This window comes from Mustelus asterias, chromosome 4 (assembly GCF_964213995.1).
Source record: "Mustelus asterias chromosome 4, sMusAst1.hap1.1, whole genome shotgun sequence".
Lineage (NCBI taxonomy): Eukaryota > Metazoa > Chordata > Chondrichthyes > Carcharhiniformes > Triakidae > Mustelus > Mustelus asterias.
The window spans coordinates 20,165,600-20,188,420 of record NC_135804.1 but is presented as its reverse complement, the minus strand read 5'-3'; the positions used below and the strand labels follow the sequence as shown (position 1 = coordinate 20,188,420).

The 22,821-nt window shown below is 43.2% G+C and overlaps 1 protein-coding gene and 1 long non-coding RNA gene across 3 annotated transcripts; one reads left to right on the top strand and one right to left on the bottom strand.

The window, feature by feature from the left end:
- Nucleotides 1–1,131: 1,131 nt before the first annotated feature.
- sdr42e1 (short chain dehydrogenase/reductase family 42E, member 1) lies at nucleotides 1,132–13,358 on the bottom strand. 2 transcript variants are annotated; one of them, XM_078210622.1, is made up of 4 exons: nucleotides 12,986–13,358; nucleotides 11,340–11,459; nucleotides 10,640–10,729; nucleotides 1,132–6,277 (listed from the first exon to the last, which is right to left on the bottom strand). In XM_078210622.1, exons 3-4 carry the CDS (start codon nucleotides 10,699–10,701, stop codon nucleotides 5,179–5,181), a joined length of 1,161 nt encoding a protein of 386 aa, XP_078066748.1. In that variant the 5' UTR covers nucleotides 10,702–10,729; nucleotides 11,340–11,459; nucleotides 12,986–13,358; the 3' UTR covers nucleotides 1,132–5,178. The 2 variants fall into 2 exon arrangements, with proteins under 2 accessions (XP_078066748.1, XP_078066749.1); XM_078210623.1 differs by lacking the exons at nucleotides 10,640–10,729; nucleotides 11,340–11,459; nucleotides 12,986–13,358 and adding an exon at nucleotides 9,090–9,139 and having other exon boundaries at nucleotides 5,031–6,277.
- An 87-nt stretch (nucleotides 13,359–13,445) lies between these two features.
- LOC144492521 (uncharacterized) lies at nucleotides 13,446–21,806 on the top strand. The gene is made up of 3 exons (XR_013497599.1): nucleotides 13,446–13,602; nucleotides 15,109–15,185; nucleotides 19,775–21,806. It is a non-coding gene; the product is annotated as an uncharacterized LOC144492521 (long non-coding RNA).
- Nucleotides 21,807–22,821: the final 1,015 nt, after the last annotated feature.

Sequence of the window (22,821 nt, the reverse complement as noted above, 5' to 3'; positions counted from 1 at the left end):
ATTCAGCCCTTCGAGCCTGCACCACCATTCAATATGATCATGGCTGATCATGCACATTCAGTATCCCACTCCCGTTTCCTCTCCATACCCCTTGATCCCTTTAGCCACAAGGCCACATCCAGCTCCCTCTTGAACACATCTAATGAACTGAGCCCAACTGTTTTCTATGATAGAGAAATTCCACAACTCTCTGAGTGAAGAGATTCTTCCTCATCTCAGTCCTGAATGGCTTACCCCTTATTCTTAGACTGTGACCCCGTGTTCTGCATTTCCCCAACATCAGGAACATTCTCCCACATCTAGCCTGTCCAGTCCCACCAAGATTTATATGTTTCTATGAGATCCCCTCTCATTCTTCCAAATTCCAGTGAGTACAAGCCCAGTCAATCCAGTCTCTCTTCATATGTCAGTCCTGCCATTCCAGGAATCAGTCTGGTGAAACTACACTGGACTGCCTCAATAGCAAGAATGTCAGGGTGATTATCCCGGCCCACTGCGCTAGAAAATCAGCACAACGCGCCGGGAGAATCACACGGCAGGGGCGACTTATGGGGTCCCCACGATGATTCGCACCCTGCTATTGTCTCCTAGCGCCGGATTTCCAGTGCAGTCTGCTCCATGGCTATTGATTCAGTCTGTGTACTGCTTGCACCTGCTTCTCTTGAGTACAGAAAACCAAACTACCTTTTCTAACAGAATTGGGGAGGCAGGTGGCACAGTGGTTAGCACTGCTGCCTCACAGCGCCAGGGACCCGGGTTCAATTCGCGGCTTGGGTCACTGTCTGTGTGAAGCTTGCATGTTCTCCCAGTGTCTGCGTGGGTTTCCTCCGGGTGCTCCGGTTTCCTCCCAGAGTCCAAAGATGTGCAGGTTAGGTTGATTGGCCATGCTGAATTGCCCCTTAGTGTCAGGGGGGTTAGCAAAATAAATACATGGGGCTAAGGGGATAGGGCCTGGGTAGCGTTGTGGTCTCGATGGGCCAAATGGCCTCCTTCTGCACTGCAGGATTCTATGATTTTCTATGATAAAACCAGGAAATTTTACATCTCTTAGCATTTTAGAAGTTCTTTTTATAATTTTACAAACATTGTCTTCACAACAGACACTAATACGTAAACTTAATCACACAAGTTGTGTTAAATTGTATTTATTAGTAATAAAAGTAAAGCATCTGTACAAATATTTTTATAAAAACTGTTACCAGAATAACTAAGTTGCAAAACAAAAAATGTTACACTTTCATAAATCATATTAAAAATTACAGCACAAATGGTAGTAAATCTTAATATGCCAAAGAAGCAGATCATTAAATGGTCACACTTAATTTACTCTTTCAATCCACTGGTACACATTGACATGGACATCATCTCAATTTCATCATTTCTAGTTAGCAAAACAAAAGGTCACTAGAAATTACTTGGAATTTAAAATAGGATCTGAGAAAAGCCAACACACATTTGTACATTTCAGCAGAACAGTTACATGATTTACAATATTTCATATAAAGCCAAAAAAAGTAATACCTATTACCCTGATAATATAATCTTTGTTAGATTAAGTAAGTTTTATTTATTTCAGTAGGTCTCTCACTGTTTAACTGGCTGAACATTTTTCTGTTTTAAATCACATCCATTCCAGTATATGATTATGTATAAACTTAAGTTCATGCCTCAATGTCCGAGGAAAATTGAGGGAGGGTTACTCCAGGCTAACCAAGCCGGTGTTTTTTGCAACCTATTCTCACCTCCCAAGTCAGAAAATTGGTTTCAATATCATCAAATAGAATCATAGAATCCCTACAGTGCAGAAGGAGGCCATTTGGCCCATCGAGTCTCCACCGACAATCCCATCCAGGCCCTATTCCTGTAACCCCACATATTCACCCTGCTAATCCCCCTGACACTAGGGCCAATTTAGCATGGCCAATCAACCTAACCCGCACATCTTTGGACTGTGGGAAGAAACCGGAGCACCCTGAGGAAACCCACGCACTCAGGGGGACAATGTGCAAACTCCACACAGACAGTGACCCAAGCTGGGAATTGAACCCAGGTCCCTGGAGCTGTGAGGCAGCAGTGCTGACCACTGTGCCACCGTGCTCACCTTCTTAATGAGTTTGAGCTCATATTTCTAGACTGACATTCTAGTTCTGGGTGACTGCTGGGATCCTATTTTCCTGCTCTCAGTTAAGGATCTCATACTGCCAGAGCATAGAGTCTCCTGATTTATCCTGACCAACATACTTCCTCCAAAGCAAAGATTAACGGGTACTTCATCTGCTGGTGCAGAATGGCTACTTCAATAAAAGAAACTGCACTTCAAATAGTAATTACTTATCAGAAGCATTGAGGCATGCTGAAGAGTGACACATGGAAGTATGATCTCATTTCTCATAATTCAGGTCACCATAATGATTATTCAATGTCATCCTATTTTGGGGAATTATAGGCACCTGTAATGTAACATTAAATTAACTGGAATTTAGCCTTCAAACCACTTAAAGCTTTTCACACAAGTCTCAATATGGACAGTAAGGTGCTTTGTGGTGTGAATATCTCCATGAAAGAATTAGAAGGCAGATGACCTTGATATTTAAGTTAACATCCCAATTGTTACCCACTTCCATCAGATAATGCCAAAACTCTTGCCTTACCCCTTTGCTTTACGGTATTCTGGCAGTTTGGAGCCTGTTGGGAAAATATCTGATTGATTTCTTTCAGTTCATTCTTTGAACTCTTCATTTTCACCTAAACCTGTTTTCTATCGACCCAACAGTCAAAATGCAAAGGAACAAAAATGGGATTCAAACCAATGAAATATTATTCTGCATCGGTATTGTGAAACTAGATAACACAACACATTCTGGGGGACAAAGGTAATTCTAATCTTCCCCATTATGAACCTCTTCCTTAGTTGCAAACTCAAAGCAATCTGTTCACCTGTCTCAGCTAACTCAGTCGCTCCATTTTTCCAGATCAACTCTGAGCCTATTTGCGGTTGTCCCATGCTAAACCTTTCCCTCTGTCTTAACCCCAGCCCTCATCACGTTGAATTCCTTCACATGATCACCTCCTGCTTTGTTGACACTTTCTTGTCGTAATTCTTAACTTGTCAACTACTCTTTTTCAGTCCAATGTTCAGACATTATTAATTGCTAAAATTCTTCAAATATTTCCTCTCAAAGCTACCAGACTCACCTTAGTCTAATGTTGTGAAGTTGAGTTTGTGAAGTGTGGTCCCTTTAAAAGCTGGTTTTGTGTCAGTGTTTAGATATTTAAAATGCAGGTGCCTACAGCATACACAGATTGCAACATTTGTAACAAGGACCAAGCATGTTGCCTTGGTAACAGGCTTTTGAATTTTGACAGCCTATCAGTTTAAAGAAGACACTCAGCTATTAGGAACCCATCAAATTTGAATTTGCTGTTGTTATCAGACCAATTCTGGTGTAGGAAAATTAATAGGTCATCACGGTTATAAAGAGGAACTCAACTGCCTGCCTGAAGTTCAACTGAAGGGCTGCCAGCTCTCAATACCTAGAGAGGGAAAGAGCGGCTCCCCGCCAGCTTAAAATATCTCTTGAGAGAACTCTCCATCTATCGAATGAAGGGTACCAAAATCAGAAAGAACTTACAGACAGCAGAATCAACAGAAGAACTCCAAACGTTTTCCAAAGCCAAAAAACCTGGTTGTATATTTTTTTGAGTGTGACCAAATTCTGTTCTTTTTCAATGGTCCTTGTATGTATTTGAACAGCATTCCAGTAGTATCTTACTTTAATCGGTACGTTACTTGTTTAGTTAAAGTTCCCAGTTGGTTAAGTAAAGAACTTGTTAATTCTTCACTTAAAGCGAGTGTCAGGTATTTCTGTTAATGAATCTCTATAAATGTTAATGAAGAACAGTTCACACACGTTCCCAAACACTTTTAACAAATTACAAAGTGAGGTAGTTCTCGTTGGGGGATTTGGCATGTCTTCTCAAAAGGGGATCAATCTCTGTATCGTACCACTAAAATAATGCCTAATCTCAACAACCAACTACCACCTCCCCTCCAAAGCTTCTCTTCCTCATTACATTTTTGAAGCATCCACCACCAACCGAAGGGAAAAAAAATTGCCTTTTTATGCCTCTTCTGGCCCCGGCTCCTCTTCCCAATTCCTAATGGCTGATGAGCACAGGGTTTAAGTTAAAACTGCTGATAGTGCCAATGATATAACTGAAGTCCAATCTGCATACTTAACTAAGGATCCTGCCGCTGTCCAGCAATCATCCCTCCCGCCTTACTGGGAAGGCCTCAGCAGGGGTTACCCGTGAGCAATATTAACTGCTCGCCTAAACCATTTCAGCTGGGGTTTGGGGGTGGCTTACAACTGTCCCTGATACCGTTGGGATTTTTTTTTTAAACATTAAAATTAGAGGATTGATGCACCTTGGTATCCGACAGACAGCTGAAGATTTTAAGAACAGTCTTTGTATTCGTAATGGAGATGTTGGTAGTTTTCTACCCTGTGTACCCGTATGTGAAAGGTGACTGGTGTCAGAGGAAGAGATAGCAATGAAAACTATGAACTGCCTAGTTGGCAAAATTTCTCAGGTTTCCCTTATTCAAAAAATGTTTTAAAAATTGAAAACACTAATAATGACTTGTCTAATTACAAAGAAGTTTGTAAGTAGGCAAGTCACAAGTGGACTTACACCGCAATTAAGTTACTGTGAAAATTCCCTAGTTGCCACACTCCAGCATCTGTTCGAGTACACTGAGGGAGAATTTAGCATGGTCAATGCATCTAACCAGCACGTCTTTCGGACTGTGGGAGGAAACCGGAGCACCCGGAGGAAACCCATGCAGACACATGGAGACTGTGCACACTTCCCCACAGACAGTGACCCAAGCCGGGAATCGAACCCAGGTCCCTGGCACTGTGAGGCTGTAATGCTAACCATTGTGCCACCATGCAGTGTCCTGCCACTGTGCCGTGAAGAAACAGACCACAATCAGGACTTGGCAAACTCAACCAGACATAGGTACTTTGGTTTGTCAAGTGTTATGGAGTCCGGTAAACTCCTTTAAATGTGGCAACAAACTTGAGATCATGTTGTAGACTTTATTTTCAAAACATCCCAATTTAGGGTCCAGGCTGTGAGGAATGTCTAGTGAAACATAAACTACATGGAATACTATGCTGAAACTACAGGAAGCCAAGACATGATGAAAGCGGAGAGCAACGTTAAAAAAATCACATCCCAAATAAAGCATTTCATATTGTACCTGGTTACCTTCCGCCCATGACCACGCTTTTTGAACCACTCCATGACTTCAATCAGACTATGTTCTTGTGGGTCATACCCTAGTTCTTTTCTAGCCTTCTCTAGACTGAAGTAATGAGTTACTCCTGTTTTATAGACTTCAGTGCGAGTCAGAAATGGCTGAAAATTATAAATGCGGCCGACACAAAAATGAATGATTTCAGTGAGGAAGGCAAAAAAGTAGACCACTCTGAGTGGCAATCGAATTGTGGGATGCTCGTATCCCAGCCCTTCCACTAATGGTTTGAAGAATTCAAAGTTGTTTACTGGCTTGCCATCAGAGATAAAATAAGCCTGGCCACCAGCTATGTGATTTTTCTTTGCTGTTAGAGCTTGCGATGCCAGCACGTGCGCAGAAACAAGGTTGTCGACGTGGACAAACTCGACCAGACTGTCTGCTGCCCCATACACAAATTTAAAGAGTCCGTTCTCTATATAATTAACTATTCTGGGAAGATGTCTTTGCTCACCAGGTCCATAAATGCCTGCTGGGCGTAGGGCGCAGGTCCGTAAAACACCAGTACCTTTCTTTAGCTTGGTGCCATTTGCTTGTAGCACCTTCATCTCTGCTAAAGATTTGGTCCTCGAGTAGTGATCGGGATGAAGATGCAATGGGAGATAAGGAAGAGATTCATTGCCATTTTTGATTACTTGACCTCCAAACACAACATTATATGTACTTGTATAAAGTAGTCTTGGTATCCCATTGTTCAGGCAGGCCTGGATCACATGTTCTGTTCCTTTAACATTGACATCCTCTATCAATTTTTTATTCAATTGTTCCCTTCCAGACATGCCATAGGAAGCTAAATGGAAAACACAATCTACATTCCTGAACACAGCCTCTACTTCCAGGTAGTTGCAAATATCTCCCTTCATAAAGACTACTGCATCAGGCACTTGCTGAATGGGGTTGTGGATGTCAAAGAGGACCACCTTTCTGCCCATCTTGTGCAGGGCGCAACCCAAGCTGAAACAGAAAAGAAAGGATCAGGCAGCATACAATTATTTTCCTCAAACAACTCCAGTTACTAAGGTACAATTAGCGTGCAGAACATGGATAGGCAATATTACTTATGAAGTATAAATCGGGTTAAAGACAGGTACAAATTTACCTCATGCTGCAGCACATTTTAGCATTTTGTACACGTATTTTACAAATTCCTTGTATTGAAAAAGTCAACTTGGCTCAATTGATAGTACTCTCACCCGAATCATTGAGCAAAGTGTTACATTGGGCGGCACAGTGGTTAGTACTGCTGCCTCACAGCGCGAGGGTCCCAGGTTCAATTCCGGCCTCAGGTCACTGTCTGTGTGGAGTTTGCACATTCTCCCCGTGTCTGTGTGGGTTTCCTCCGGGTGCTCCGGTTTCCTCCCACACTCCAAAGATGTGCAGGTTAGGTTGATTGGCCATGTTAAATTGACCCTAGGGGGATTGGCATGGTAAATGCGTGGGGTTGCAGGAATAGAGATTGTGGTTGGTACAGACTCGATGGGCTTATTGGCCTCCTTCTGTACGGTTGTGATTCTATGTCAGAAGTACCATTTTCTGAATGAAGCAAGCGATTCAGATGGACGCAAAAGATCCCACTCCTGCTCAAGACAAGACAGCTTTTTTTGGTGTCTGGACCAGCATTCATCCTCAAGCAACACGGATTAACTGGCCATTTATCGCATTGACTTTTTCAGTACAGAAGGAGGCCAATAAGCCCATCGAGTCTGTACCAACCACAATCTCTGCAGGCAAATTGGCTGTCATGTTTGCCAGTATAACAAGAAACTACTTCAAAACAATTGATTGAACAAGAAGTGCTTCAGAATGTCTTGAGATGTAAATGCGCTTTCCATAGGGGCATAAAGAAAGTATGATTCAGCTATACTTTACAACTCCGACAAACAAGAATTGTCAGAGGAGGCAACCATAGAATAATACAGCAAGAAAGGAGGCTATTCAGACTCTTGTGTCTGTGCTGACTCTTTAAAAAAGAGTTTTGAAGTGAAATTATATTGTGGAATTAAAGGCTGCCACTAAATGGGCTGCAACATGTTGGAAGGAAAAGGACTCATTTCATTTGAACAGCTGCCAACTTAATTGTTGACACACAATAAAAGATCACATGGGACAGGATAGCTCACCATAGCAACAAGACAGAGCCCAATCTGGCTGGAGGGCATTATGAACACTTGGATGCACCGGGTTGTGGATATAAAGAAAACAAGTCAATGGTGGGTATACTGAACATCATAATATAAGAAATAGTAGTAGTAAGAGAGGCTATACAGCCGTTGAAGCCTGCATTCAATAGGATCATGGCTGATCTTCAACTTCATCTCCAATTTCCCATCCTCTCCCCATGAGCCTTGATTACCCTAAGACCACAAAAATCTCTCGATCTGCCTTGAATATACTCAACAACTGTGCACCCACAACTTTCTGGGGGGCGGGGGGCAGAGAATGCCACAGATTCACAATCCCCTGAATGAAAAAATGTTTCCTCTTCTCAGTCCTAGCGAGCCAATCCCATATCCAAAGACTAGTTTTGGACTCAATAACATCTCAGCATCTACTCTGTCAAGTCCTCTAAGAATCTATTTGTTTAGATGACATAAAGTGACTTCAAGAAATATTTGTAATAGTCTCAATGTTGGTACGTTACATAGAAAATAGGAACAGGAGCAGGCTATTTGGCCCTACATCCTGCTCCACCATTCATTATCATGGCTCATATCAGCCATGATTGAATGGCGGAGCAGACTCAATGGGCTGAGTGGCATAGTTCTACTCCTATGTTTTATGGTCTTATTTAAGGTCTTATGGCTCATCATCCAACTCAATAACCTGATCCTGCCTTCCCCTCATATCCTTTGATCCCCTTCGCCCCTGGAGCTATTTCTAACTCCTTCTTGAAAACATACAGGGGGAGGGTGGGGGAGGGGGGGGATTCTCCCAGCCCACTGCACTGCGGAGATTCAAACAGAGGCCATTACGCGGGATTCCCACGGTTTCAGGCTCCATCAGCTCTGTGCCAGAAAGTGGCACGGGACTGAATAAATTAAGGTAATCTTCATTTTTATATTATTTGCATCTAATCAGCAGGCCCAGGACTGAAGTCTCCAGGCCTGCTAGAGTCCCCCCACCCCTCCGTCATCGAGGCCCCCACCAAAGGTTTGGGGGCAGGGGGGTTGCCCCCTGGGCAGTACCAGCCTGGCACTACCCAAGGAGCAAAGTGGCAATGCCCGGGGGCACCTTGGGACTACCCACCAGGCATTGGGCACTGCAAAGGGGGCAGGGCCTCTGAGGGGAGATCGGTGGGGGGGGGGAGGTGGGTTCTGCTGCCACCCTGCAGAAGGATTGCGAACAGATGGAGGGAGGCGGGCGATTGGGGCTGTTGGGGGGGGGGGGGGAGAGAAAATCGGGAGAGCGAGGCGGGCTAGGGCCCGGGCGTGTTCGGGGGAGGGGGGCAGCAATCAGGCCGGGGGGGGGGTGGGGGGATATGGTCAGCGATGCAGGGTCACGGGGCTGGCCAACGATCAGGAAGCCGACAGTGCGGGGCCACTGCGCATGTGCGGATCTCGGCACTGACAGATCAGCACTGCACAGTGGCCCGCTCAACATAATGCTACCGGCCTCTCCAGTGAGAATAGGCCCCGCACACTGATCTTTTGTGTGAATCATGCTAATGCATGATCACCACCTGGTTTCCATTTCAAGCGTAGGGAAGCATTGAGATATAAAGCAAAATTATCCCTAAATGGATGCCAAAAAGCAACTATACACTTACAAATCTCATCCAACTAAGATCAGGAGTCTAGAGCAGGTCTTGAAGATTAACTGCAGCAAGAAAAGAGTGCATCACAGCAAAATACTATATTGGGTTTTACAAAGAAAGTGGTTTCATTCATGGAAAATGATGGAAATAAATAGCACATTAGTGAGCATCCATAAAGAGAAATAGATTATGGCCACTGCTTCATCTATGCACAGTCTTGTTTTTTGTACATGTGCGCATCTTAAAGAACCACTGCTTGTATGTGCACCTTGAGCAGAACATTCCCAACTGTTGCATGGGTGCGCACCTCGGCAGTTTAGAGGGAATGGTAATTATTACATATTTGAGAAAACATTGTTCATTCGATTGAAGACACTCAGACATTTTAGCAAGGTTGCAAAAGAAAGTAGCAAGGGAGGGCAGTAGTGAGAATCAAAATACATCAGCAACAGAGCTTTTGTTTGTCTCAATTTCTGCTATCTTTTGAAGTGACTATTTGTGCATTCCTTTGTTCTTTTCACATCATTGCATTGATGATATTTATGTTATCTAACAGCTTCTATTAAGAAGTTCAGTATTTTAATGATTCAATGTTTCTGGCCACTCCAGTAAGCAGATTCTGCATTCACTATAACTTGATCTATTATTGTCACATGTATTGACATATAGTGAAAAGTATTGTTTCTTGCACACTATACAGACAAAACGTTCATAGATAAGGAAAGGAGACAGTACAGAATATAGGGTTACAGTCATAACTAGGGTGTAGAGAAAGATCAACTTAATATAAAGTAGGTCCATTCAAAAAGTTTGATGGCAGCAGGGAAGAAGCTGTTCTTGAGTCGGTTGGTATGTGTCCTCAGACTTTTGTATCTTTTTCCCAATGGAAGAAGCTGGAAGGGAGTATGTCCCGGGTGCGTGGGGTCCTTGATTATGCTGACTGCTTTTCCGAGGCAGCGGGAAGTGTAGACAGTGTCAATGGGTGGAAGGCTGGTTTGAGTGATGGACTGGACTTTGTTCACGACCCTTTGTAATTTCTTGCGGTCTTGGATAAAGAGTACCTTTGCAATCGAATATCTGGTTACACAGTACCATGTCGTAGGACATTAATAATCACATGTGTAAACTGGGTTCTGTGTTCTCGCGAGTGCCAACAGGTTCGTTCCTCTCATTATCCAGGAGGATAGATAATTAATAACCAGCAAAACGGTTTATCTTACATGAAAGACATGAATGATCAGAACGCAGTTCAAGAATGAATTATAATCCATTTAATGTACTTTTCTTCTCTACCCCTGTTAATGGGATAAATTCACTTCAGACTGCCCAGTTTTATTTCATTAGTGTTAATAGATTCTGACGGAACAGTAACTTCAGAAGCAAAGTGGCACATGGCTGCAATATTGAATTGGGTCTATTGCCACAATTTAAAAGACAATTCTGCACAGAGGAATGCTGCTAAAATGCTACTTATTAACTGCCCCACTTTCAGACAGAATTTTAAGACATTAGTCCTGTGCACAATTACTATTTAATTCATATCACATAATGATTGATCTTACCTACATCCTAGATAACCTCCCCCGCCAGTGATCAGGATAGTTTCTGTTGCTGAAGTGTCCATTTCCTTAGGCTAAAAGGATGGTAGGTTGCTGAAAATAAAATTTAAAGATCACCACATTGAAGATAAAGCAAATCCACAATGTCTAAAAATACAGCAATACAAATGAATGAAGCAGTTTCTCCGAAAGGTGTGGGTTAGGTCTATATTGGCTAATTAAAAATTTACACTTGTGGAAGTGTGGACTATCAAAGCTGATAATCCATCTACTATTTGAAATAGATGGAGCCTGTGAGCTAAAACAACTGATTTGCCGCTATTATAATAATGACGGCAGCAAAAATAATCCCTTAAGAACTAGAAGCCAAGATTGAGATTCAGAAAATTAGAAATTTGTTTCAAACTGCTTTTGAAAACCAGACTTAACGCTTCCTATTTGAAAAGAAATGTTCTATAAATGCAGCAGTAAGTAGCCATTTTACCACATCTTAAAAATATTGTCATTGTCCAAAGATGTACGGGTTAGGTTTATTGACCATGCTTAATTACCCCTTAGTGTCGGGGGAATTAGCAGGGTAAATACGTGGGGTTACGGGGATAGGGCCTGGGTGGGATTGTTGTCGGTACAGGCTCGATGGGCCGAATGACCTCTTTCTGCACCATAGGGATTCTATGAATGCACATTTTCTGTAACCACTTACTTCAAGTCACACTTCAGATATCAAACTTCAAATGTGTCCTTTGGCTAACTGTAAGTAAAGTCATGCGAGATTTATCCATAACAAAATAAACTTGGAAGGCGGAGATCATGTGCAATAATTCTGAAAAGGAAAAATAAGACAATGACAATTATCGTCTAACACACTAGTGGCTGAGATCAAAATCATTAATGTAAGAAATATTTTTAAATCCCAACAACTTGTCACGTTCTGTATGAAATAGTAACCCAAGCTGTATCAATATTTCATTTATAATCAAGGCTTCTCATTTATTGAAGTGCTTACCTCCATAATCCACTCAAATTCCAAATCGTCTATCAAAATCAATAACTTTAGCTCTCATAGGACATCAATCTTCCTTTAAAAAATGCATATCTTCCTATATTTGCCAAATATATTGGCAAATTTCTACTGTCGTGATATATTAGTCCTCCGTATCCACTCAGTTGCTATGTGATCCCATTAAACCATTAAGTGTGCAGTACCACAAATCCAGTTACACACACCATTACCCAGAAACCAGATTCTTCTGTACATCAAAGTCTGCTCTAAAATAAGAAAACACCAAGTCTCATATCAATACAAGAATGCGCAAACTCCACACAGTCACACAAGGCCAGAATTGAACCTGGGTCCTTAGTGCTGTGAGGCAGCAGTGCTACCACCGTGCTGCCAAATCTTTACTTAGCCTTCTTCTCTCCAAGGAGAACAGGCCCAACCTCTCCAATCTATCCTCATAACTGTAGTTTCTCATCCCTGGAACCATTCTTGTAAACCTCCTTTGCACTCCATCGTGTTTTCAACCTTCCTATAATGAGTCGCTCAGAACTGTACACAATATTTCAGCCGAGGTCCAACCAGTGTATTATGTAGGTTCAATGATCTATGCACATCTCCCCCCAGGTCCCTCTGCTCCTGCACCCTTTTTAGAATTTTACCCCTTATCTTATATTGTCTCTCCATGTCCTTCCGACCAAAATGCATCACCCACACTTTTTTGCATTGAACTTCATCTGCCACCTATCTGTCCAATCCACCAACGTGTATATTTTGCAGTAATTTCATTGCCGTGTTAATGTAAGCCTACTTGTGACACTGATAAATAAACTTAAATAGTACATGTCCTTTTGAAGTTCTACACTGTCCTCTTCACAGTTTATAATACTTCCAAGTTTTGTATCATCTGCAAGCATTGAAATTGTTCCCTACACACCAAGATCTAGACCATTTATACAGATATATATATATATACATCAAAAACCAAGGGCCCCAATACAGACTGCTGGGATCACCACTACAAGTCTTCGTCCAGCCTGAAAAAATATTAATTGACTATTACGCTTTGCTTCCTATTATTCAGCCAACATTGCTACTGTCACTTGTATTCCATGAGTTATAACTTTTCTCACAGGTCTGTTGTGTGGTACTGTATCCAATGTCTTCTGAAAGTCCTTGTACGCCACATCAACTACATTACCCTCATCGACCCTCTTTGTTATACACAATTAACAAAGTGGTTAAGGGGAATATTTATCAAGGCCCCAGCCATTAAACTTGGTGCAGTCCTGCCCCTATTCCATGTTACATGAGGAACAATTCCATCAATCTACAGCCAGCCCCAGGTTTACCTTTCGTTACCATTAGTTACACTGAGTTCTAAGGGAAATTCCTCCTCAGCAAGACCAATTACAATGGCGCCTTCCCCTCAATCAGCCAACGCACGAATGTTCCGCCCAAACCGGTCAGTGAATGGCCCAGGCAGCTGCTAAAATTCACATTTGCAAACAGGTTCCGAAAGATCAAAGACTCAGATCTACTTGGGCCCAACCCCTTAGCAGCCCAGTCGTTGAGATCCATGCAAGCCATTATCAAAGATGGCGACCGCCACGATCAAAGATGGCGACTGGAGCGTGGAACAATTGCTTGATGAAAGGGGGAGCGACCACCCACGCTGTGAATCCCTGCCATGATGGCGGCGCCGGCCACAATCAAAATGGCCACGGCCGGCGTCGCCAACCTACGCCATGATCAAAGATGGCGACCGGAGGACCCAGTGGAACGATTTCCTGTTCAAAGATGGCGACGGCCGTCGCTGCCAGGATCAAAGATGGCGGCGACGCTCCCCGTTGGTTGCCGCGGAGTCTGGCGGGGCGGATCTGTGGATGAGGGCGAATGGCGGGGAAAATAAACAGTGAAGAATGCGCAGAGGTGGCCGTCAAACTCACCGCTGTCAACAACACACTGGGTATTTATGCTGTACGGATGCTGCTGGCTGCGCTTGCTGAGGGGGAGGGTGGAAAGGCCGCAGCCGCCTGGCCGGGAAGCGGCGGCCTCAGTTCCCGCTGAATATTCCCGGATCGCCGCCTTGATAAACGGAGCCACGCAATGGCGTGGAACAGCCTCCCCGACACAGCTTTGTTACAGGAGAGGGAGGGGGCAGGCGCCATCCCAGTGAGGGGTTCTGATGGGCCTGAAGGCGGGAGAGTGAGAGCAACAACAACCTGCATTAGTGTAGCACCTTTCACCTGGGCAAAACATTCCCCCAGCCATTCAGATTCATCATAGAATCCCTACAGTGCAGAAAGAGGCCATTCAGCCCATCAAGCCTGCACTGACCACAATCCTAACCAGACCCTATTCCCGTAACCCCACATATTTACCCTGTGAATCTCCCTGTTGGACTTTAACCTGGTGTTGTGAAACTTCTTACTGTATTTCCCGAACCCCAAGGGACAAATTTTCTCATGGCCAATCAACCTAACCTGCACATCAATTGGACTGTGGGAGGAAACCGGAGCGCCCAGTTTGATTTAGATTAGTTTATTTATTAGTGTCACAATGAGGCTTACATTAACACTGCAATGAAGTTAGTGTGAAAATTCCCGAGTCGCCACACTCCGGCTCCTGTTCAGGTACACTGAGGGAGAATTTAGCATGGCCAATGCACCCAATAGCATAGCTTTCGAACTGTGGGAGGGAACGAGCACCCGGAGGAAACCCATGCAGGCACGGGAAGAATGTGCAAACTCCTTCCCAGTGACCCAAGCCTGGAATCTAAGCTGCATCCCTGGGCTGTGAGGCAGCAGTGCTAACCACTATGCCGCCGAGATTTATTATGACAAAGATTGTCATGTAGCAGAACAAGATTTCCTAATCAATTTTCCTGAAATGTCCCAAAAGGAAAATAATCAAATCTTCTGTTTTACACTTTTTAAAATATATTTTTCAAAAGGGACTCCTTTTTAATAATTGAGGGAGACTTTGAGCTTTATAATTCTGCATCTTTGGCTGTAACTGTGTGATGCACCATCAGTTCACGAGGACTATAGCGAGTGTGAAATAAAACAGGCTTTTAATCACAAAGAATTGGAACACATCCTTGTAGCTAGCCTGGTCCAGACTGAGTAGAGGGGAGGAACCGTTACCTTTATACCTCGATCAGGTGGAAAGGGAGGAGTCTCGGGTCAGGCGCAGCAGGGGTGTGTCCAGGCATATAATACGTAGTTACAGTGGGTCACCACACTGTGACTCCTCACTACTGTCTGTGTTGTACATGCTACCCTACAGTCTGGAGGTTGTTTCCTTTAAACTAGTCTTAAACATATGAATAATTAAATCCCTGACAAAACCATCCAAATTTTCTCTCGGTCAGGAACAAAGGGAATGTTTCTTTCTGTTTTCAGTAGCCTGTTTATTTCAGTGTAGTGTCTGTTTTATTCATTATGCATGAAACCTGTTCCTTTTATTTCAGAGTCCTTGCTACAAAAATTAAATGATTCCCAGAAGGTGCTGAAGAAATCCATTCAGTGTCAAGAATACCTGAATCAGGTACAGTGCAATAATGAAAGAAGGTTCATTTTGACCTCTTGATCAATCCTGATTTCAATGATCCACTGTTAGGGGTCATGCCTTCAGCTACCAGTGTCCTAAGCTCTGGAATTCCTGGAATTAAGAGAAGGTGATGGCCCAATGGTATTATTGCTAGACTTTAAAAAGAAACTCGATGTTCTGGGGCACCCAGGTTCGAATCCTGCCATGGCGGAATTTGGAATTTGAATTCAATTAAAAAATCACGATTTAAGAGTCTACTGATGACCATGAAACCATTGTCGATTGTCAGAAAAACCCATCTGGCTCACTAATCATAGAATCCCTACAGTGCAGAAGGAGGCCATTCGGCCCATCGAGTCTGCACCGACCACAATCCCACCCAGGCCCTACCCCCACATAGTTTACCCGCTAATCCCTCTAACCTACGCATCTCAGGACTCTAAGGGGCAATTTTTAACCTGGACAATCAACCTAACCTAACTGTTTTTTAGGGAAGGAAATCTGCCGTCTTTCAGGGAATGAAATCTGCAGTCTTTGCCCGGTCTGGCCTACGTGTGATTCCAGAGCCACAGCAATGTGGTTGACTCTCAACTGCCCTCCAAGGGCAACTAGGGATGGGCAATAAATGCTGGCCAGCCAGCGATGCTTATGTCCCACCAATTAATTTTTTAAAAAACCCTCTTCACCTCGGCACATCGCGTTTGTCCTTTGAGATCATCATAGAAACCTTACAGCACAGAAAGAGGCCATTCGGCCCATCGAGTCTGCACCGACCACAATCCCACCCTGGCCCTACCCCCATATCCCGACATATTTACCCACTAATCCCTCTAACCTACGCATCTCAGGACACTAAGGACAATTTTAACATGTCCAATCAACCTAACCCGCACATCTTTGGACTGTGGGAGGAAACCGCTCCTTAAAAACCTACCTCTATGGCCATTTTTGGTCATCTGCCCAAATATCTCCTCATGTGGTTCAGTATCAGATGTGTTTCTGATGACCCTCCTGTGAGGTGTCTCTGGTCGTTTTACTTCCATCATTGACACTACATGAACAGCTGTAGTAGTGACGGAACTGTTCAATGACAATACCTTTTTGAACAAAAAGAGACACAATGTTTTATATCTGCTCCCTGAAGACCTGCTGTCGATCATTCTCCACAAACAGCTGCTCAAGGTGACATTAGTTATGAGCCCTGTCAGAGAGCTGACTTATCAGAAGTTTTGTGGATCAGCATCCTTTCTTTCCTTAATGATGAATTTACAGCTGTCTAGGGTATGAGATTTCAACGACAGCCAGCTACACGACCATATCTGCTATTTCACTTGCAGAAGCTGGCGATGAAGTTGTACTGAATTTTAAGTATCTGAGGTATGGTGTGGTGGAGTAATATTCTGCAGCAGTGGGAAAACTGTAGGTTTGATTGCTATTATGGGACGGTGTGGCTCCAGCACAGCCTGGTATGCTGCTTGCCTTAGAACCATTGATTCAATACAATGACCTCAATACCTGACTACGTAGCACACCCAAGCCATTTAATTTCATCCACCTTAGATAAGGGCGGCACAGTGGTTAGCATTGTTACCTCACAGTACCAGAGACCTGGATTCAATTCCGACCTCGGATGACTGTCTGTTTGTGTGGAGTTTGCACATTCTCCCTGACATTAAGGGGAAATTTATCATGGCCAATCAACTTAACCCGCACATATTTGGACTGGGGGAGGAAACCCACGCAGACACGGGGTGAATGTGTAAACTCCACACAGACAGTGATCCGAGGCCGGAATCAAACCTGGGTCCCTGGCGCTGTGACGCAGCAGTGCTAACCACTAATGCGGGTAACCACAGATGTGTGGGTTAGGTCGTGCCAAATTGCTGCTTCGTGTCAGGGGGATGAGCAGGATAAATACGTTGGGTGACGGGGATAGGGCCTGGATGGGATTGCTGTTGGTGCAGGCTAGATGGGGTGAATTGCCTCCTTCTGCACTGTAGGGATTCTATGACAATAAATATGGAACTTCCATCTTTTATCATGCTGCAACTAATTTGAGAGTTGCCAAATTTTCATCTTGTGCGTATGGTACAATGAGCGCAGGAATGAAGCCAAGTACAATACAAAAAACATGAATTTAATCTCTTGGGCCAGGAGACTGATTTATGTTCAGAGGAGTTTGGTATTTCTGGATTGTTCAGGGAATCATAGTCACCTCTTCAATGGAAAGCAATCTATTCTGATCTCATTTCTCTGCCGCTTCCTACTCACTCTTTTGTGTTTGTCATCATTTTAAATGATGTGATATTCTTAGTTTCAATAGCCACTCGTGGTAATGCATTCAATGCTCCAATAGCCATCCATGTGAAAGCATTTCTAATTCTCTCCTTCTTGGAATCACCTTTAGCATATGGTTAGGTGGATTGGCCATGCTAAATTGCCCCTTAGTGTCAGGGGGACTAGCTAGGGTAAATGCATGGGGTTATGGGGATAGGGCTTGGGTGGGATTGTGGCCGTTGCAGACCCAATGGGCCAAATGGCCTCCTTCTGCACTGTACGATTCTATCATGTGTCCTGTTGTCAGTTCCACCAACCTGTTTACTCTCAAAAGGGTCATAGCAAATGTTCATGTGATGATTTGATACATAAAAGTTCAAATGTTTACATGGAAGATGTTTTATTAAATATGCACATGTTATATTTACCACTTTTGGCACCATTTAGATTTTCTATATTGCCTGTATTCTTTCGAGCTTTGAAGAATGAGAGGTGATCTCAGTGAAACCTACAAAATACTTAAAGGAATAGACAGGGTATATGCAGTAAGGTGTTTCCCTTGCTTGAGGATTCTCGAGCCAGGCTACACAATTTCAAAATAAGGGGAAAGCCATTTAGAAATAAGGTGAAGAGAAATTTCTTCACAGAGAGGGTTGTGAATCTTCAGAATTCTCGACCCCAGAGAAGTGTGGAAGCTCAGTCATTGTGTGTGTTTAGATTTCTGATTCACAATAATGTTAAGGATATGGGGTACGGTGTGTAAAAGGCATTGAAGTGTCTGATCAGCCATGATGGTATCGTTTGGCGGAGCAGGCTGATTAGCCCATTCCTGTTCCTATTGGTAAATATTAAAATTGATCATTTTCTCAGCTGTTGAATCACTGATTCCTTGGCCATTTCTCCAGATTTCCCAAAGATCTTGGTGCCATCTGAACATGCATAAACTTTTTTCCCAACTACAATGCTGTATGTCAAATAATATCAACTATTGGGGATTTTGTGACCAACTTTTTATCCACTCGTGGGCCATGTGCATCGCTGGCTGGCCAGCATTTATTGCCCATCCCAAGTTGTCCGAAGGCATTTCAGAGTCAACCACATTGCTGTGGTTCTGGAGTCACATGTAGGCTGGACCAATTAAGGATGGCAGATTTCCTTCCCTAAAGGATGTTAGCGAACCAGATGGGTTTTTCCGACAATGGTTTTATGGTCATTAGTAAATTCTTAATTCCAGATATTTTTTATTGAATTCAAATTCCACCAACTGTTGTGGCAAGATTCGAACCCGGTTCCCCAGGACATTGTGTCCTCATTTATATTCCCTTTGCCCCATTCCAGCCACCCCTCCACCCTCATAGTATACGTCTTTGCCGATTTATTTGCTCTTAACCCTGATGAAGGGTCATCTCGACTCAAAACGTTGGCTCTGTTCTCCCCCAATGTGGAGATGCCGGTGTTGGACTGGGGTAAACACAGTAAGAGTTTTAACAACACCAGGTTAAAGCCCAACAGGTTTATTTGGTAGCAAATGCCATTAGCTTTCGGAGCGCTGCTCCTTCGTCTGATGGCGTGGATATCTGCTCATAAACAAGGCACACAGAGACACAAACTCAAGTCAGCGTGGTCACCACACTGCCAGAAGGATGTGGAAGCTTTAGAGAGAGTTCAGAAAAGGTTTACCAGGATGTTGCCTGGTATGGAGGGTATTAGCTATGAGGAGAGATTGAATAAACTGGGATTGTTCTCCCTGGGAAGATGGAGGCTGAGGGACGACCTGATAGAAATTTATAAAATTGAGAGGTAGAGATAGAGTGAACAGTTGGAAGCTTTTTCCCAGGGCAGAAATGACAATTACAAGGGGGCACAAGTTCAAGATAAGGAGGAGAAAGGTTCAGTGGAGATGTGCGGGGAAGTTTTTTTTACACAGAGGGTGGTGGGGACTGGAATGCGCTGCCAGGTGAGGTGGTTGAGGCAGTTACGTTAGCCATGTTTAAGACTTATCTTGATAGGCATATGAACAAACGGGGAATAGAGGGATATAAGCGGTTGGTTAGATAGGTAAATGTGATCGGCGCAGGCTTGGAGGGCTGAAGGGCCTGATCCTGTGCGGTACTGTTCTTTGTTCTTAACCTTGCTACATCCTCAAATTCTTCTGTACATTTCTGAGGCATGATCTGTTTTTAATTGATCTTTGCTTTAATTAAATTCTTAGTGTTTTTGACATTCACTCTTTTGTTATTTTCAAAACCTTATTGCTGACTGCTGATATTAAATCAAAGTGGTGCTGACCTTCTCCCTGTTGTTCGCAGAGCATAGGACCAATTACTACAGCATTCAAGCCACAGGAAATACCGAGCCACATATCTACAAATCCAGCGGAGTGAAGATTTGATGTATATCCAACAGAAAATCTATATACTTCATATTGTGTACCAATCCTGGCATGCCACAGTGTACAGTTATTTTGTTAAGAGGTTGGTGTTACTTGCTTTAAAATAAGCTGTCAAAATGCGGAGACTGGCCTTTATGGAAATGCATACTGCAATGGCAGTGATGTGCATTATCAGAAATGCTGTGCATTAAATAGGATATCAAAAACTATCAGACTGTTGATTTATTTTCTGACTTCTGACCCAAACCCGGAGTTAAATGCCTGTCAGTGGCTACAGGCCGTTGTTGTAACATTAATTTGACACCCGTTTCTTTAAATTTGTACATTGCCAGTGTTGTACCTGTTAATTCTCAGATACGTTCAACCAGTTTACTTACTCCAAGGTTTTACCCCGGCGCCCTTATTTGCAAGGTGGACAAAGGACAAACACAAGTAAAAGTTCAACAAGTTTATTAAATAACACTATTAACCCTTAAATTACCCACATAAAACAAGAGGATATCCCAGATTCAAGTATACTACCCGTAAAGGTGGTTTGGTTAAACTGCAGGCCCGATTCTCTGAGTCCCTCTGGTCTGTCGTCACGAAGGTGATTCTCGATGGCAGCTTCTTCCTTCCTTCCTTCTCTGGTCAGTCTTCCGAATGGTCACAACTGTCTCCCCTGTTGAGTCTTCGCTGCTGTGTGCCTCTGAATGTGTCCCTTTATCCCCAGCCTGCTTGCCTTTCCAGAAACTTCTCTGGCTTCTGGCCAATGAGGTCCCAGGTGGGGGTTCCAATACCCAGTGGGTTTCTTGATGTCTGCCTGACAGGACACCAGGGTCCGCCCCCCAGGTGTCCATCTCCATGTTGTTAAACTTGTTATCAGGTAAGGTTTCTACAGGATCTCTTGGTGACAGAAAGTCTGGCCCGATCTGGGTTTCTAACAATAGACCGATGCATTTCAATGAGGTGCCATGATCTCCTGCTAAGTCTCAAGTAGAGTGTAACGACCTTTGATGGGTGGTTGATGGGTCAGGCCCAGACACATTTGTGTATTGTACAATTGGCCTGCCTGAGGTTTGACTGTTTGATTTCAACGTGCCCAATTCTTTAATTTAGGATATCCAATTTTATCAGCCTTAAAACTAGGCCCTGTTTATATCACCACACCAGTAATTAATTTTTCACTTGCTTTGATAGAAGCTGTAGAATTTTTTTTTTTCAAATATGGAAAGTTCCACATCTCCCCCCACCCAAATCCATGTTAAAATTTTCATAGATCAAGTATTTTCTAACATTGTAAAGTTTTTTTTTTAAGTTTATTAATGTAGGCTTACATGAACACTGCAGTGAAGTTGCTGTGAAAATCTCCTAGTCGCCACACTCCGGCGTCTGTTCGGGTACACTGAGGGAGAATTTAGCATGGCCAGTGCACCTAACCACTGTGGGAGGAAACTGGAGCACCCGGAGGAAACCCACGCAGACATGGGGAGAACGTGCAGAGTCCACAAAGACAATGACCCAAGCTGGGAACTGAACCTGGGTCCCTGGCTCTGTGAGGCAGCAGTGCCAACCATTGTGCTACCATACTGCCCCAGTAAAGCAAACTGAAATCTATTGATCTGAATATTGAAATTTATGGAAAATACTGAATGTACTCGATGACCTTGGATAATAGAGTTTCTGCCAGTGTTCGCTACCTTGGAGATTGAAACATTGAAGTGCAAATATGATGCAGATTATATCACTGAACCAATGAACTTTTACCTTTTTATGGTTCGAAGTTGGCAGTTAAAGTTTATAATTGGCTGCATTTTAGAATTCTAGTTTTTTAACAAGTGTGAGCTGTAAAGAGGTTTAAATGAATATCACTTTCTTTGGTGTTTAAGTTACAATTTTAGTACAAGTTAACTTGATTTAATGTTTGAATCTCCGAAACTCCAATTGGCAGTAAAGTTAACGAATCTTGATTTATCTCCCTAGCTTCATAAATCTGTCATTTATACACACACTTCCAATTGAGGGAGAATTCAGATATCATGTTGAAGCAGACAGGGGAGGAATTAATCGTCATCTAATTTCTTCAAATTGTTCAAAATAGTCAAGATGTTTTTATCTGTGGGGGGAAATCCAAAACTAGAGGACGTAAATATAAGTTAGCCACTAATAAATCCAGTGAGAAATTCAAGAAAAACATCTTTACCCAGAGCGTGGTTAGAATGTGAAACTTGTGAACACCTGGAGTTATTCCGATGAATAGTAGAAATGCATTGAAGGGAAAGCTGAATAAGTACACATGGCAGAACAGTATAAAAGGATGTGCTGACTGGATTAGATCAGATTGGATGAGAAGAGGTTTGTGTGGGACCTGGACTAGTTGGGCTGCATGGCCTGTTTATGTTCTATGCACTTCACATAATGACAATTGTATCTTGATGATGTGGGAGTCAATGATGGCTAGGAGCCGGAGAGTGGGTTGGGATGCAGGTGAGTCACTTGTTGAACGTGTGTGCAGGTTGGTCAGTTGCTAACATGGCTGGGAAGTAATCCATACCCTGAAGACCGAGCAAAGAGAATTTTTTTCAATCGCACAATTTCAACTTCAGAATATAAGACCATAAGGTACAGGAGCAGAATTAGGCCATTCGACCCACTGAATCTGTTCTGCCATTCAGTCATCGCTGATATGATTCCCATCCCCATTCTCCTGCCTTCGCCCTGTAATCCTTGATCCCCTTATTGATCAAGAACCTATCCATCTCTGTCTTAAAGACACTCAATGACCTGGCCTCCACAGCCCTCTGTGGCAAAGAGTTCCATAGATTCACCACCCTCTGGCTGAAGAAATTCCTCCTCATCTCAGTTTTAAAGGAGTGTTCCTTTGCTCTGAGGTTGTGCCCTCGAGTTCTAGTCTCTCTCACTACTGGAAACATCCTCTCTACTTCTACTCTAAAGTTTAAAAAAAAAAGTAAAGTTTATTTATTC

What these genes read in the sequence shown, in the direction of transcription:
- sdr42e1 (XM_078210622.1), bottom strand. Translation starts at nt 10,701, where the DNA reads ATGGACACTTCAGCAACAGAAACTATCCTGATCACTGGCGGGGGAGGT. An exon ending in GGAGGTTATCTAGGATGTAG is followed by an intron (nt 6,278 to 10,639) that starts GTAAGATCAATC and finishes TTTCTGTTTCAG; the next exon opens with CTTGGGTTGCGCCCTGCACA.